At 43.8% G+C, this 16,797-nt stretch overlaps 2 protein-coding genes across 3 annotated transcripts in view; both read left to right on the top strand.

Moving 5' to 3' along the window:
• Positions 1-3,018, top strand: part of tmem108 (transmembrane protein 108) — a 42,216-nt gene extending 39,198 nt beyond the window's left edge. Inside the window, exons 3-5 of the mRNA XM_062521029.1 lie at positions 1-413; positions 1,419-1,573; positions 2,844-3,018. The exon at positions 1-413 is cut by the window's left edge and continues 1,025 nt beyond it. Coding sequence (XP_062377013.1) covers positions 1-413; positions 1,419-1,573; positions 2,844-2,960 — 685 coding nt within the window. The 3' untranslated portion in view covers positions 2,961-3,018. The remainder of the gene's footprint in view (positions 414-1,418; positions 1,574-2,843) is intronic.
• Positions 3,019-7,133: 4,115 nt separating this feature from the next.
• On the top strand, positions 7,134-16,438 carry cdv3 (carnitine deficiency-associated gene expressed in ventricle 3). 2 transcript variants are annotated; one of them, XM_062521832.1, is made up of 5 exons: positions 7,134-7,597; positions 9,773-9,846; positions 10,730-10,869; positions 12,660-12,825; positions 13,891-16,438. In XM_062521832.1, the coding sequence occupies exons 1-5, from the start codon at positions 7,373-7,375 to the stop codon at positions 14,015-14,017; spliced, it is 732 nt and encodes a 243-aa protein (XP_062377816.1). In that variant the 5' UTR covers positions 7,134-7,372; the 3' UTR covers positions 14,018-16,438. The 2 variants fall into 2 exon arrangements, with proteins under 2 accessions (XP_062377816.1, XP_062377815.1); XM_062521831.1 differs by having other exon boundaries at positions 7,136-7,597; positions 9,770-9,846.
• The last annotated feature ends 359 nt before the right edge of the window (positions 16,439-16,797 follow it).

Raw genomic sequence — 16,797 nt, 5'->3', positions numbered from 1 at the left:
CACCGGAGGGGTGGCATCCAACACCGCGACTTACTCCAACGCCACGGATCCAGCAGGCAACGGAACGGACGCCTCAGGGTCCTCTCAGCCCTCGTCGGTCCCAACGGTTCAGGGGGACGCGATCAACAGCACACACACAGCGTCCGTCACCACGGACACCAACAGCACGGCGGGCGCGCCCTCTCCCGACGTCCGCTCGCACGCTAAAGGCTCCGCCCCCACCGAGGCCCCCTCCACGGCCAGCGGCAACTTCCTCAACAGGCAGGTCCCCGCGGTGACCAGCGGGCCCTGGGGCCCCGGCAACCAGTCGGGCCCCGCTCTGGACCCCTCGCACACCCAGGCCACCATCTGCCTGAGCAAGATGGACATCGTGTGGGTGGTGCTGGCCATCAGTGTGCCTGTGTCCTCCTGCTGTGAGTACCCGACGCTACAGCTTTAGCGTTAGCCTCTTGCTTAGCCACGCTACGATTAGATTCTTACACGGACAGTTCCGGTCCTTGATTTTATGATTGGCTGAATCGCGTTCGATGCTGTTGTAAAACCCAATACAAACATACACATGCAGTAGCTGTTCCAAAATCAGTGTAAACTACGGCCTCTCGGGGCTTATTGCTTAATTCGATTAGATTCACTATTATTGTCATTGTGCAGTGTACGAGTACAGAAACACATAATATACCAGGCAGCTTCTCTTAATAGTATGAGTTATGAAGTAATGACAAGGTGAAGGCAAAAGACTGCATGCACAGGGTCCATGCTGTATCAGGGCATGCATATGTGCCATGCCATTCATTGTAGTGTTGGTTAGGATCCATATGCCTGCTATATCAGAAATCAGCCCCAGACCTCAGGTGGCATTGCAGTTTGCTGGAGATATTTTATGACCATGCTATGTCCTGCCCTTGAAGCGGTCAGTAATCTTCCCATATGACCTTAAAGTGCCGAGGCAGCTTTGAGACCTCCCTTCCCACTACATATTGGTGCCTTAACAGCCATGCTGCTCTGTGGTGTATTTAAAAGACCAGAGCATCTGTCCCAATTATGGAAAGCCACAGGCCGTGTCATTCATCAGAACACGACTGTTATGTTTACGTTGTCGTCACAACTGGTGTGTCTGACATGAATGTTCATGACTGTGTATAGTCAGAGCTGACTTGATTCCCCCATACTTGCTTTCCTTTTTTTTTATATTTTTGGCTGTGTTACTATCCACTGGTGCTGCTGCTGCTGCTGCTACTGAATTTCACTAAATATAAGAGGAAAGTGCCAAGAACTGTAGTTGGAAAGGAACCAAATGCTATGCTAATCAACATAGATAGCATCTCATTTCATGCTATAGGTCTTTTGCCATGTCCTTGCTGTTCACACATTAATCACCCCCCCCCCCCCTCTACCCCCCCCCCCCCCCCCCCCTGTAGCCGTGCTCCTGACGGTGTGCTGCATGAGGAGGAAGAAGAAGTCGTCCAATCAGGAGAACAACCTGAGCTACTGGAACAACGCCATCACCATGGACTACTTCAACCGGCACGCTGTGGAGCTCCCGCGAGAGATCCAGTCCCTGGAGACTGCAGAGGTACAAGGGCCCGTGGCCACACTGTAGCAAGGGATGGAATGCTGTGTCATGGAATGGGAACTGCCCATGAATGTTTTTTTTTTTTTTTAGCAGGGTGTATTTTCTTTTGAGGATGTGTATGGGAGTGTGTGTGTTTGAGGACAAATAATTGGCTGTGATTGCTGTACCACTCACTATACATCCAAACAACATTCGAAGATAAGATAAAGAAATGTATACAAAGGCTTGTTATTGTACAGAATGAAATTGAATTGAAACTCTATTATAGTCATGACAAATTGTACAGAAAAAAAAAGTTGAATGACAAAGTACCACTTTGTTGCCAGCCTGCCAGCCGAGTGATTTTTGTTTGATAAATAGGTGCTCAGTCCGTGCCACAGTGTAACAGTGTGTGTAAATCAGTTTGTTTTTGTGTACCACCCCCACAATACACACCTCTCATACGAACAGCATTCCCTGTTGCAAAAGTTACTTAGAATTGCCCTGCCCCCTGGTGGATCACATTCGCTACTGCCACAGACTCACCTCAGCAGCTCTCACTTGATCCAATATACAATATTCTGAAATCTCTGCCACTCTATTTCCTCCCATTTCAGCATGATTATTTATGCATTTTGTTCATCTTAATGTTTGCCCGCATCATTCCTCCCCTCTCACTCTCCCTGTTGTCGTTGTTCTCTCTCCGTCCCTCCATCTGGTGTGATGATGCAGAATGAGGGTGATGCGGAGGGAGGATCATGTTTGGGCTGCTCCTGGTGACTAAAAAGGTTTCCTGCCCCACCTTGGCTTTGTTTTCATGTTACGTAGTGTTTTCCCCACTGCCTTCCCCGCCTTCCACATGTGTGTGTCTGTTCTTCTTTGCACAGCTTTGTCGTCACCCCCTCTCGCTGCGCCGTGGTACTGTCCTCGCTCAGTGCTGAGTCATTCTCACTGCCCCCCATTCTATTCATTCTTAATGGTTCTGTCGAGATTTTCATTACTCTCTCTCTCTCTTTCTTTCTTTCTCTCTCTCTCTCTCTCTCTCTATTAGCCTACTCTCTTTTTCACCATCCTAACTGTTAAATCTCTGTGTTGCCATAGTAATATCCTTCTGGGTCCCCAAGTCTCACTTCTCATAAATCCTGGTTTAGCAACCCCTCCCAATCTTCCCAGTTGTAGCTATTGGTCCCCGAGGGTAGCCGCTCCCCTTTGAGATCCATAGCGGGCTAGTTTTGCAGTTGGGGTGGGAGAGTCGATCAGTGCTGACCTTTTACCCGACTGTGTGTTGCAGGAGCAGGAGACCTTCCTGCCACCGAATGGGGACTACAGTGACAGTGGAGTGGTGTTGGTGAACCCCTTCTGCCAGGAGACGCTCTTCATCCACAGAGACAAGGCTTCGGACATCTGAGAGACAGCAGGAAGATGAAGGACGTCAGCCATGTTGTGGCGTGATCAAAATAAGGAGCTGGGGGGGGCTGGAGTGGGGGGGGGGGGGGGGGGTCTCGACTTGATTCCCCATCTGTGACTTTGCTTTTTTTCTATGTGTTTAACCTTCCCTGTTCAAAGACTCCTCCTTTATATCCAAGAAAAAAAAAAAACAAGCGTACATGAAGTTTTAAGGATGAATGAACCACAAATACTATTTACTATGAGGGCGAGCCCGCATATTTTTCTGATGTACATTTTCTACAGATGCTTAATTGTGATAAGGGTTTTTATGTCGTTTTTAAATAAAAGATGAGACTATGTGTGATTCTGTTCTATTTTCTGTGGCTTGGTGATGCAAGGAGATCTGCTTGTAGAGTACTTGTAAAGATATTCCTGTGACCTTACCCAAAACTCTTAAGAAATAAAGCCTGTTGAACTTGAATTATGTCAATGAGGGGATACTGAAGGATAGGGCTTTGGCTTATTAGGTGTGCCCTAAGTAAATGAAGGCTACAAAGATTAAATGGAAGTCACCTTGGTGTATTTATTCAAACAGACGATTAAGGATGTGCGACTGTAACGTGGATGGAGCAGTCTTGGCAAACAAAAACAACCTGTACACTATACACCCCGAACCCGTATGTTTCAAAGACTGGCAAACCCAAAACCAAACGCTTTGCATGTAACTTTCCTGTATCCTAACAGTGACTCAGTATCTAGCCGTGACACGTATTGCCAGGACTCGCCCATCTGCTCTTTCAGATTTCACGTTCTGTTCCTAAGTTTGAGTGAATCGCCTGGTCTGTGAGCCCAAACTCTAATGCTATTAGGTGGAGAAGCCCCTCATCTGTCACCAGCTAAGGGGGACCAGATGACGTATCCTAAGTCCTTCTGTCCCACTGTGTCAAACAGTGTGCTCTTGTATGTGTGTGTGTGTGTGTATGTGTGTGTGTGTGTGTGTGTGTGTGTCTCTCCAGCCGCATGTGTCTTGTTTCAGGTGTATGTGTATCTGTGTGAGCGTGTGTCAGCTGTGAAACCTCTTTGTTTTGACCTGATTGACCACACCATCAGTATTGGTTTAGGAAAGCAAGTTCATGCTGCAGTTACAGCAAATGAGACTGACATTGGCAGTATGTTTCAGCTGTATGCCATGGAATGTTTAAGAACAACTTAAAATGATGTGTAGTATAAATGTTGGTGAAAAATCATAGTTTTAAAGCTGATTTGCCTCAAATTGTTCCTATGTAGCAAGAAGCATTTGCAATGGCAAAACGTTTGTCAATTTTAAATTTAAAAATGTTTTTCATTGATCCATTTTGCTGTGCAGCTTAAAAGTCCCTAAATTATGTTTTAGGCCATTTATTAAAGAAAATGAAGTGTATTTGCACATGTACATGTGTGCATGACTGTGTGCAAGTGTGTGTGTGTGTGTCTGTCTTTCTTCATGGATTGACAGGTCTCCATTGCCCAACTACAACATTCATTTTTCTTGTGCGATGATGCATTATGAATGCATAAAGAGTCTTCATAAAACATTCAAGTACTTAAAGCTTTATTATCAAGATAAATATTTCTTATCATGTATTATCACACATTCTGTTTGCTCAACATTTGCCGATTTAAACACTGCCTCAGTTATTGTTTACCAGTGTGGTCTGTTCTGTTCCTGATTTTTTTTTTTTTTTTTACTGTCTTATGTGTGATTCCTTAGACATGTGTTGGAGGTAAACAACCAGATTGATTGATTGTATGCTGTGTCACCATGTATGGATGTTTTGCTGGAGTGGATTGCAAGGAAAGCAGCATCATATATTCAGTCCAACATAACATACCTTTATGTCCCTTGTCATGTATTGTAGCACACACTGTACTTTTTACTGCTGAGCAATAAAAAAGGAAAAATCCCTCTGTGAGCTCTGTGATTTGTTCTGTGTGAGACATACAGGAAGATGTTTGTGGTTTTCACACTTTCACACACCTTTGTTGTTTGAGGTACTTTCCCTTTCCCCTACTTTGCCTACTATGACGGATTTTTTTTTCATTATTATTTTTCTATTTTTATTTATTTTTTTGTTAAATTTTGTATACAGGTGTCTTCTAGAATCTTCTATTTCGTTCTGCTGAATGTAGCTGTGGCTGGCCTTTCTGTGCACAAAATGGGCTATATAAATAAACTTGCCTTGCCTTGCCATGCCTGTACTGTTCCATTGACATGGGCGGCAGGGGTGGCTCGCCATTGGTCCCACTTATTCACAAGAGAAGGTTGAGTTGTGATGGTTTGTAGCTAGTCTTGATAGATCATTGTTACATGTAGTTTAACAGCAGATGTGTAACTTCCCTGTGAATGGATGCATAATCTTTATTTCTGAATGGTCTTGATGTAGACCTAATATAGGCCACTCGAAGCTGAAGGGTGTCCTTGCTACAGAGAAACTCTTTGTATCTGGCTGATCCTGCTTAATGTTCTGCTGTCCATTTAATTCCATTTTGTTGCTCATAAAATAAAGAAATATGTGTCTAAATGTAACTTCTATCAGCTTGACATGCCCATAAGCCAAAAAATGATTTAATAGGCCTACAGGTCATACACATATCAAGTTCAATGAACGAATGATGTTTTGTGCCTAATGATTAGGCTTTCTTCACTGTAACAGTTAAAGGCATAGTTGTTTGTCTTTTCATTAATTAACTAGAGAATAAAGAATTTGTGAAAGCAAAGAAAGACGATGTGAAAACGAAAAAGAAGTGAACGTTTAGAAGTGAGAAGTGTCAGTTGAGAAGTGAGAGTGTGAAAGAGAAAAGTAAGAAATCTAGTTGAATGGAGATAGACACAGAGAAAAAGGTCCCTTTTCAATTCCTGCACTGTCATCAACTAGGCTACATGTGCTTGATAATCATTATTCCTAGCTGATCAGGTGTTTCATTCATCCCGACCAGGCAGTAAACCATAGGCCTATACAGTATATGCAAGTACATGCAACATCTGTGTTTATTATATTTTATGCAGGTGAGACATGGGAAAGTAGGCTAGTTAAAGAAAGATGTGGCCCCAGCCGTGGCGCGAGTGGCTGGGGCACCTGTGGTCCTTTCCGGATCCCACCCCAACTCTTTCTCCTGCTCGCTTCCTGTCATTCTCTCCACTGTCCTGTCCAATTAAAGGCATAAAAAGCCCCCCCCCCCCCCCCCTAAAAAGAAAGAAAGATGTAACATCAGGTAGTTTTGCCATGTTAATGCACGAGACTGATGATTGGCTATGGGTCATGTAAAGGGCACTTATTTGGATGCGGTGGCTTAACCCATGAAAAACAGTCAAATAACATTTTGTACTAAAGCAACATTATACAATTGGGAACATAATTGTTTTAACTATAAAAATGGCAGAATTATCCATAGGGCCTAGGCGTGAGATACACGCTGATGGCAATAAGTTGTCAAAATATGTCAAAATATCTGCTGTGAAAAATGCCTATTGAGAGAGACAGAGAAAGAGTCTTCAGTAGCCTAGTTAAAAAGGCAACTTTTATTTTAAAGAAAGGGTGAAAGACTGAAATTGGGAAAGATAGAGTCAAAGAGCAAAAGAGAGACAAAGTGAAGAAGGAGTGAGAGAAAGTGGGGAATAGAGAAGTGAGGCCCATCTGAAAGAAGGGACACAGAGAACAATTCCGCAGAGTCAGTGTTTTAATGCTTTATATTATTTATGACTAATAAGTCTATGGCAGAAATGTATTCGTTTTTTATCTAATAGCCTAGGCTATCTCAAAAAGTAGCCTATCAAAATTTTTTTTTTTTTTAAGATGTAGGCTACGCGTCAAAACTTGAAAGTATAGCCTATTATTCGCCTACCTGAATAATAGGGCTAATAATAATACAAAGAAGAGGTAGCCTAGATTAGGCTAGCCTACCTTTGCATGCACTGTAATAATTTGAATATCAGCGTGAGGAGATCTTTTGTAAAGTAGTAGGCCCTGTTCGAGGATTGAGAATGCCACAATCAGTTCATTGCCTAAAACAAATCTGATATAAAAGATTTTAGGTGAGAAGCCTACCCCACATTGGTTAACCAATATGTCATGTTGATGTAATCACAGAAAGTAACCAGTGAGTGATCCTATCCGGGGTAGCACGAGAAGGTAGCATTAACATCCGGTGCAATCATCGGTGTGTCAAACAGCGCCTTGTCATACAGTTAGCTTGCGCGTCAATGTGGCAGGCAGCGCTCTTGACAAGCGGTAGTCAGCGAGCTAGCAAGCTAACTGCTATGGTTTGCTGAACACGTGAGACTGCAGAGTACAGTGGTGAAATACTTCCATCGAAGCCGAGGTTCACTGTCATCCGAGGCCACATTCTTGATAGAGTTTTTTAAGTAAGATTGGGTGATACTTAATCACAAAAATGGCGGATGTGGCAACGACTGGTTCGGAGAAGAGTCTGGATGATTTCTTTGCCAAGCGGGATAAAAAGAAGAAGAAAGAAAAGGGCAAAGGGAAGGAGTCGGGAGCTGGGCCAGCACCGGCCTCGGCCTCGGCTTCGGCCTCTGCCACGGCCTTGCTGAAAAAGCCCAAGAAGGAAAAAGAGAAGTCCACGAAAAACGAAAATCAAGACGCCCAGATAGAAAAGGTATGCAAGTCTTTTTGGTAGTGCTCAAGGCGTATCTAACGTTAGTTTTGAGCTCACCAGCATTCTTTAATGACAAGATGGGATAATGTTGAATAACCGGGAAACTTAGTGAATGCATTAGCTGGCTGACCAGCTAGCTAGCCATCATTTCAAGGATGAGGGTGGTGGTGCGAACTTGGCAAGTTAACCGCTATGTAAGTTAGTAGGCTGTTCCTTTCGATTATATCATTGCTAATGCTAATATTTATTCGACAACAAATAATGTGGAATAGGTTTAGCTTCGTCGGTCGATGTCACGGTGGTTGTAGCTAAGTTGAAGCTTGATCGCGTGTTTGTGAGCCAGCTAGCTAGCCAGCCCGCTAGGTACACGCATTAACGGTGTTTCTGCTAACGTTAGTTTCTTTCGATAACGTGAACATTTGCGTCAATCCCCGGCATGTCGTTGATTTACTGTCATTACGGCTGTCAGCTGGCTTGCGAGATATCCCGGTAAAAGCTACTATAGTTATCAACCTGGCCAATGAAATAGACTGTCATGATTTGCTTTTACGTTGAATATTCACTTTATTGAAGTGGGAAAGTATTGGTGCTAGCGATGTCAGTAGGCTAACGTTAGCTTGCTAGCTGGCTAACTAACTATCGTTAACTGTCTTTCTCTGCTATTCTGCCACCTCGTCATCCTTTCCAGTTCTGTCATGCTTCGCTGTTGCCTTTCTAATGTTTAAATAACTGGTTATCCTAGTTCACAAAAGAACAAAACTCGTTTGATAGTTGTCAAAAGTTATGAATAAAAATGCAGAGGTGAATTGTTGCGATATATCAGCTTTAGGCCACTACCTGCAGACCTTTCACGAATGTCAGACAGCTGTTAACGGGGCCATCTTATTGCTGATATTCTGTTTAACCATATGCTAATAGTTAACGGTGAACAGTGGGCCAACGTTGGAAATGCTGTTAACTTCACACCTGGCTTTTTGGCTGTGCTTACATTTACTGTCGACGTTGAAATAGTCGAGATGGAGTTAAATGAACCAGCATCATTGTAAGCCGGAGGTGTGCAATTTCGTAAGTCGTGACACCACCACCCATGAAATCATTTAGGTTAAACAAGCCTTAAACTAGATTGCAAGTCACCGGTGCAGTTATGTTCTCTTGTTATATTTGTGTGCACTCTTCATAGCTATTTTGGAGTGGTGAAGTAGTGTTTTGTCGTTAGTGCATTTAGGCATGCCACAGTCACAGAACTTTGCCAATTGTTTCAAAATGTGTTGCGTTCCACCTCTAAAAGGAGCATCGGATCTGGGAAAGGCACAATTTACCAGATAATCTGACATAATAACTCATGTTTCTACATTTGTGTATATTGTGGGTCTGTCCACCTTGTCTGTGTGTAGGTGAATGCGTGTCTAAGAGATCAGTGGAGAAGTCTTCTGTTGTGCTGCTTGTGCATTTTGGAAGCACAGGATATCTGGAATAGGAGCACTTGGATACAGTCTTTTCAATGCAAATCACCCCTCTCAAGCTAACATATCTCAATATGAGCTTAGACCTGTCTTAACCTACCAAAGCATTGTCTTTCTCTTTTTAGACATTAGAGACATTGTTGTGAAATAATGAAACCCTTTTTTTTTGTTTCTGCTCCCATCATCATAAATTCAGCCAGACATTTTTTAACCTCAGGAAGAGCCAAACAATCCCCTCCCTCCTCCTCCTCCTCCTCCTCTTCCTCCTCTGTCAATTAAGCTAATGAACACTGACCCCTGGGAACAGAATGTCCTGGCGTCTCCTTGCAAACCTGTTACGTGTGAGTCAGTCAGCCTCTCACATCTGGGCTCTGACTGCAGGCTGGCTCAGTTGGTTGTGGTAGCAGAGAGTTTATGAACGGCCCCATTGGCACAGCAGTACCATGTGCTCTGCCCAGATGGCTTTGTCTTCACTTGCAGGCTATGCCCCTCTCCCAAGGTGCCTTGGTTTGGGAGTGTTACCACCTTTTAGAAATTAATTTAAGAGCAGTGGTCGCTGTCAAGTATGAAATGGTTTGGTGGTGCTCCCTTCTCCATTTGAGAAAGAACAGAGGGTTGGGGGTCCAGTCTAGGCAGGTAGTGGATGTGTTTGGGGGTCTCGCAAACTGTGGTAGCCTTTTGGCTGAAGTGTGGCTCTGTTTTTTGTCAGGAGGATGAGGAATGGAAGGAGTTTGAGCAAAAAGAAGTGGACTACTCTGGCCTCAGGCTGCAGGCCCTCCAGATCAGGTAAGCGAAAAATGACCGCAGCACATTCATGGCACCACACAGAGTCTACACACACACACACACACACACACACACAATGCCACTGCATTCCATCATCCAGCGCAGCGTTCCTGAGGTGGCATCATGGGGCCAAGTTCAGGATGGCACAGTCATGCCAGAGTGAACTCCGTAGAGTGGTACAGACCGCTCAGTAGTAAAAACACTGAGTGGTAGGATAGGCGTTGGACTGTCGCCAGCAGGGGATCATCCAGCGGGGCATGTGGAAAATGGTGTCATGGGGCATGTGGAGGAGGCCATGCTGCAAGGGTGTGTTCAGGATGGCACAGTGGGGGCATGCTCATGCCAAGGTGAATGGAAGATGACATTCAGGTGCCCAGGACAGCACAGAATAACCAAAAAAAAACAACTTAGCCTCTATTCTATATAGCCAATATTCTGTGACGGTGAATTTTCAATTGTTAAGTCTGCTTCATCAGTCTATCCATTTAAATTTTGAACTCATTATAAAGGGTGGTATACATTCAGTCAAGCTATAATGACCCTATTGTACAACTACAAAGAAGTGTAGGGTCTTTGTTGAAGCATGAGAGGGCCCAACTGAAACACAAATGTAGACTAGGGTAGTCAGCACTGCTTGTTTGACTTGAATTGGATTGACCGAGGTCGTAGTGCACTGCACCCTGCTAAAGTCAAGGTCCTCTGGAGGCACACACACACATTACAACATAAACGCTCAAGTTAAGGGTTGTTTTCCGCTTTAAGTGTTCTGTTCCAGGCATTTCTCTCTCTCTCTCTCTCTCTCTCTCTCTCTTACACATACACACACACACACACGCACACTAGCTCTCATGTCACCATCTCTTTTTTTCTCTACCTACCCCAGTGATGAGCGAGAAGAGGAGGAGTATGAGAAAGAGGAGGTGGGTGAGGATGGAGAGATAATCCTGGTGAGCGGAGACAAGATGTCTGGACCATGGAACAAGTCAGGTGGAGGTCCTCCTCCTCCAGCTGCTGCTCCTGTCGGTAAGAACAACATTCCCTCCGTCTCTGTCTGTCCGTCTCTTCTTTTTCCTCTTTCTTTCTGTGTTTCTCTCTCTCTCTCTCTCTCTCTCTCTCTCTCTCTCTCTCTCTCTCTCTCTCTCTCTCTCTCTGTCAAATTCAAACTCAGTGTTGTTGGCATGACTACAAAGTTACAATATTACCAAAGCAAAGCTCATGATTCATTGTGCAGGCAGCTGGTGCTAAGTCCAATATCTCAGGTACTGTGATTGAACTTAATTTTAGATTTTTGGTAGAACGTAGTGAAATTGCACATGGATCGGACTTTGTGTTTTAGGAATACATTGTTGTCGCTTCAGCGCATTGTGCAGGGTAGCCAGGAACCGTGCTGGGTCTCTGGTGTGGGGTGTGGTTGTGAAGAAAAAGGCAATACACTTGGGAATATGAAGATGTGTCTCCTACAAATGACATGAGAGGAATACAGCTCTCGCTCTTTGCTTTCTGTAATAAACACATTTTTTTCTTCAATAGCACCATGGCTTTATTTCTTAATTCAGTCAGCCTTAGCATATGCAAAAATAGGCTGCACATTTGAACAACTGGCCAAGTTAAAGGTAGCCAAGAACAGGTCAGACCGAATGCTGAGGCTATAGCCCATATAGGCTTATGGAATCTTAGTTTTAAGGGGCTTTATCAACAATCTTGACATGGAACCAAACCTATAATAAATAGCCCAGTAAAATAATGTGTTTGTTTCCATTTTCTCTAAATTGTTAATCAATTGTTGCCTGTTTTATTGTCCCCCATACTAGATAGCCTAGACCTAAGTGCATTCTCGTCTTGTGTTGGACCTTGGTCAAAAAGCAGCTGTCTAAACACTCCAACATACTGTAGGCCTACAGCAATGTTACCTGGAGAAACAGTTCCTTATCAAAGAAAAACTACCGTAATTTCCTAACTATTAACCGCGGTTTATACATCGATTTTGCTCAATTTCTTCAGCTGTGAGGTTGATACTCAGAGTTAATATGATATTAAAATGTTTTTCTTTCTTTTAACTTGCATAGAACTGTCCTGCGGCTTATACACAACGTGGCTAATACACGGGAAATTACTGTATAGAATGTATTTTGTATTATGATATTATTTTGTATTATGATATTATTATTATAGTACTCTACTACATAAATTGTATAATATTACTTTAGCCTAGTTCTCTTGATTTAAAATGCATATGTACACAAAGTGAATCTGATAGTGTATCTTTAGTAGCCTGGCCCCGCCCGACTTTTTCATGACGTGAAATTTCTGCATTTTTTTGACGTTTGCATCTGTGGCTGCTTCTGTTTATCACAATACATTTCAGTTTCGTCTTCCCCCTCTTGTTGCTGACTGGCCTGACATTTTTCTTGTCTGAGGGATACTGTTATGAACTATAGGTTGCCAGACTAGATCTCCCTGAAAGAATATCTAGGTGGGCTGGGGTCAGGCTATATCTTTACGGTGTATCTGTGTGTTTGAAGAAAAGATCCACAAAAAAAGATCCACACACAGAGGAGAGCTCCTAATAAAGCACCTGTTTAAAAATGTATTATTAAGTAATGTTTCAAGCCCTTACAGCCCTTCCTCAGACCTGATCTGTGTGTCTGTGTGTGTGACCTTGACCTTGCCTTTGTTGTCCTCCTGCAGAAGAAGAGCCTGACATTTTTCTTGTTTGAGGGAAACTAAGGGTCGCCAGACTAGAGGCCAAGCTATACCTTTTAATGTGTATCTGTGTGTTTGACCTTGACCTTGGCTTTGTTGTCCTCCTGTAGAAGAGGAGCCTGAGGTGCCAGAGTCGAAACCGGCCGGTGTGTACCGACCCCCGGGAGCCCGTCTCACCACCACCAAGAAAGGACCCTCACATGGGCCCCCCGAAATCTTCAGTGATACCCAGTTCCCTTCACTGCAGTCCTCTGCCAAGCATGTGGAGACACGCAAGTAAGACAACACACAACACAGTAAAAACAACACACAACGCAAATCACGCGCTATTTGTGGGCCTGTGGAGTAACTTGTATAGATGTGAGGCCAGACTTCTGTTCCACCTCGGTTACCGCCCCCAGTTACCGTGGTTACCATGGCTGAAACACCACCCCTGTGGGGGAAAACATTTGTGTTCTGCTAGTGAGTTAGCCCATTGAGTTTCATGTGTGATGTTAGCATGTTTTCTCCCACAGAGGGGGCGGCAACCTTCTAACCGTCTGTATCTTATCTGTGGCAACTATTCACTTCAACCAGCTGGTTCTAATTAGCACAAGTCTTAGCACAGCCAGCTAGAGCAGCTAATTAGTGAGATCACCTGTGTTGCAGTAAGTGCACAGGCGGAACTAATACATGATTGGATTTTTACTTTCTGAAGCTGGAGTTTTCCACCTCTGACAAGCACAGACACACTTGGTTGTGTCTGGATTGCTCGCTCTCCTTCCACCTTCACCTTTACCTTTCTGACATTATAAACAAAAATGCAAAAATGATTTTAATTCTGCTCCAAATTGGTTAACACTGTCAACCTGCGACTTCTTGTGGATTTTCTTAGAGCCCAAATTCAGTAAAGAAATGTAGTAGGGCTGTGCAATTAATCGATTAATCGTGATCATGACTTCCAACAATTATGAAAATAAGATAATCGTAATATAATGATCGTTTTGCTACATTCAGTTTCATAACAATGCTCTCCTTTTGTCTTGAGTTGTCGTGTGCAGTATATGTTTTGCATTTTACATATTTGTTTTCCTGTTGGATTATATTCAAAATTCAATAAAAAAAATAAAAAAATCTACATTTTGAATCTGGATGATAGTTACAAAATCACTGAGCAATCACGTTTAATAATAACAAAACAAAAACGGAATAATCGTGATAATGATTTTTACCATAATCGAGCAGCACTAAAATGGAGTCTTTAATCCAGCACTGTAGTGTCAATACATGAACATGAATGCATTGGAGTGAATATTCCTCACTGTTCCCCAGCATGATATTGAGTGTATTTGTCTGTTCCAGGGACAGAGAGATGGAGAAAACCTTTGAGGTGGTGAAGCACAAGACCCGTGCGAGGGAGGATGGCTCCGTGGCCTCGCAGCAGCAGCTGCAGCTAGACAACCAGTACGCCGTCCTGGGGGACAAGTAGACCCCCCTCCACACAGCCCATCACACACCCCTTCCCCGCCCAACCTCAAGTGGTCCCGGCAAACCCTCCCAGAGGAAAGCACTAATGCCAACTGTGTGAGTGTGTGTGTGTTTGTGCGTGCGTGTGTGTGGCCGGACACCCCCTGGAATCGGAGGGGCCGCCGCCACCACCACCACCACTTTTCAGACTGAACTGTCTTTTCCATCTCTCACACACACATGCACATGCACACACACCAACGCAGTACTGTCATCTACAAGTAAAATATACATGCATTTGTAGGCCCTTGTACATCAGCCATACATACACACACACACACACACACACACACATACACACACACACATACAGACACGCACTTACACCATTCAAACATGCATACATTTATGAACCCATACACTCCCATACAAACCATACTCAAAAACCAATATAGACATGGTCAACAAAAGCCCAGTCTTTATCGACTGCATTGACAAGGGCTGTGACAAACAGGGAGTGACTGAACCTTTCCAAGGAAAAAAAAAAATAAAGAAAGAAAAAAAAAATCATCAAATATATGACGGCACACTCAAGCCTTCATGAGTGACACCGGTGACCGTTGAGGTGAGTGACAGCTGTCAGGACGTATCACTCTTGCTCCGGCTCACATCAGCGGCCGTCGCACCCCGCAAAACTTCAGTGAAGAGTGTACTCTGAAAAACTCAACACGCGCAGTACTACAAGAGAGAGGATGGCTGTACGACTAAGGGGCTCTGTGATTGGGAAGAACTGCAGTTAAAATACAGTTATCAATGCTTTCACTCACTTTTTTTTTTGTTGTTGTCGGTTTGCTAAATCTGTTGAGCTCCTGGACCTAACCAGTTATAGAATGTGTATCTTTTTTTTTTTTTTGAGTGTTTGATGTGAGAGGTAAGGTTTGGGGATTTCTGAGAATGGGAGGAGAGGTTGGGGGAGGAGACTACCTCAGTTGTGTATCTGTGGTTACCATGTCGACCAGGCCATTTTGATTTTTGAAGGAGAGTGTCGGAGCTGGGGTGGGGGGCGGACAACATTCACCCACCCCATCCTCCGGCCAGAGAAAAGGACCACCTGTCGCTTTATCACAAGAGCGAGCCTTTGTTATCGCCTCTCCTCGGCTCAAGGTCTTCATGTGGAAATACTATTTGAAGTGGCCTTAACTGTGTACAGAAGCAGCAGAATGGGAAGTGGTGGATGGAGGAATGGAAGGCTCACAGAAGAGAGAAAAAAAAAAGGACAAAAGAAAAAAAAAGGAAGGAAGGAAAGAAGGAAGAATGCTCATCAGCGTCCTGTGCAAAGACACTTCCTGCGTCCCCATCCTGCAGGCTGCCACTGGACTCCTGAGGCTTTCCCCACAAACCCTGAGCAGGAATGTAGAGCCGAGCTGTAGCGTGCCATCGAGAATCCCACCTAGACTGCCCTTGTCCCTGCCCCTGCCCCTGCCCACCCCTCCTCGACCCACCCTGGCCTACCCTCAGATCCCCGTCATGCCCTCTTCCTTCTGTCTCACCGGCCCCTTATCTCTGTTATCCTTTTTTAAAAAAAGAAAATTAAAAATTGACGTAAGATTGACATAAAAAAAAAAACAGAATCATAATTAAAGCTTGTCCTTTCGTATCCCATATCATTCCTTAATTTGTTGACTGTTGTAAACTGCACTAATTTTCAGTTTGCTTTCTTTGCTCCGATGTTTTCTTTTTGCCTTCATAGTCCTCTGAATTGTCACAATGCAAGGGTTTGTTTTCTGCTGACCTGCGGGGTCCTAAATAGCATTAGAGGAGACTGTCTGGTTTATTGAAACAATCTGCTGGCACCATGTCTAGCCTACTATGCAGAACTAGCAGCTCTCTGTCTTTGAATGACCAGAGGTGGCTTATCTGTCAAAGACGAGTTTTTCCACACACTCTGAACACGTTAGTAGGAAATCCTTGTAGTACATGTACATGGTGGAAGCCATTAGTCTTTCAGATGCCTGTTTGCTTTTGCTAAACCTCACCTGAAATTGCCATGAATGACTTGTTTAAACTCATTAGTCAAGATATTAACCGTAAGTTGAATATAACCATTGGTTATTCATGGGCTTTTCAGTGTTTGGTTTGCAGGGCTACTATCCCTGAGGTGACCCAGAGATTTGCCTGTGGTTAAAGTAAAAGGCTTTTGTCTTTCCTAGCGCTTGTGTGGAATCGTGATGACCTGACAAAAAAAAAAAAAAAAAAAAAAAGAAACGGCTCAACTGTTGTCCGCCGCATGGAATGCACACATGGTTGGCCGTGGAGGTGAAACACAAACGAGGCGTTTCTGGCACTCTTTGCAGAGCCGTTAGACTTGAAACGGTTCACCTGAGGCCTCGGACAACAGCACGTTCATGTAACATTTCCCTGAAACTGCCTTTTCAGCATGTCAGTACAAGTACGCTGCTCTTTCTGTGAGTTCCTCCTTGATTGTGGTTACATTTTCCAATCAATTTATCAGATTCAAAGGGAGAGTGATAGAAAATGATAAATGACACTGCTGTAACTAGGAGCTGCTGCAGCACTTCTGGACTGTATGGACTGCCATCTTTGTGGGCCAATGCCTGTCTCATCAAGTACACTGTGTTCAGTAATTGGTTAGAGATTTTTGATAATATCTGTTTGAAGCAGTTTTCCAGGTCTCCTGTGCTTCTTTGCCATGCTCTGCAGGAACACGGCGCTTCCATTTTCTGAGCTATTTTCTTTCAGCTTTTAATAATTCAGTTCTTCTCATTCAACAGAATAACCTAA

The sequence above is a fragment of the Sardina pilchardus genome, chromosome 19, assembly GCF_963854185.1.
Source record: "Sardina pilchardus chromosome 19, fSarPil1.1, whole genome shotgun sequence".
NCBI classification, from domain to species: Eukaryota; Metazoa; Chordata; class Actinopteri; order Clupeiformes; family Clupeidae; genus Sardina; species Sardina pilchardus.
This window is presented reverse-complemented; position numbering and strand designations above follow the sequence as displayed.

Excerpts from the sequence above, each read along its gene's own strand:
- cdv3 (XM_062521831.1), top strand. The coding sequence starts at position 7,373 with ATGGCGGATGTGGCAACGACTGGTTCGGAGAAGAGTCTGGATGATTTC. Across the intron at positions 7,598-9,769 it reads AAGACGCCCAGATAGAAAAG|GAGGATGAGGAATGGAAGGA; the intron begins GTATGCAAGTCT and ends GTTTTTTGTCAG. Across the intron at positions 12,826-13,890 it reads AAGCATGTGGAGACACGCAA|GGACAGAGAGATGGAGAAAA; the intron begins GTAAGACAACAC and ends TGTCTGTTCCAG.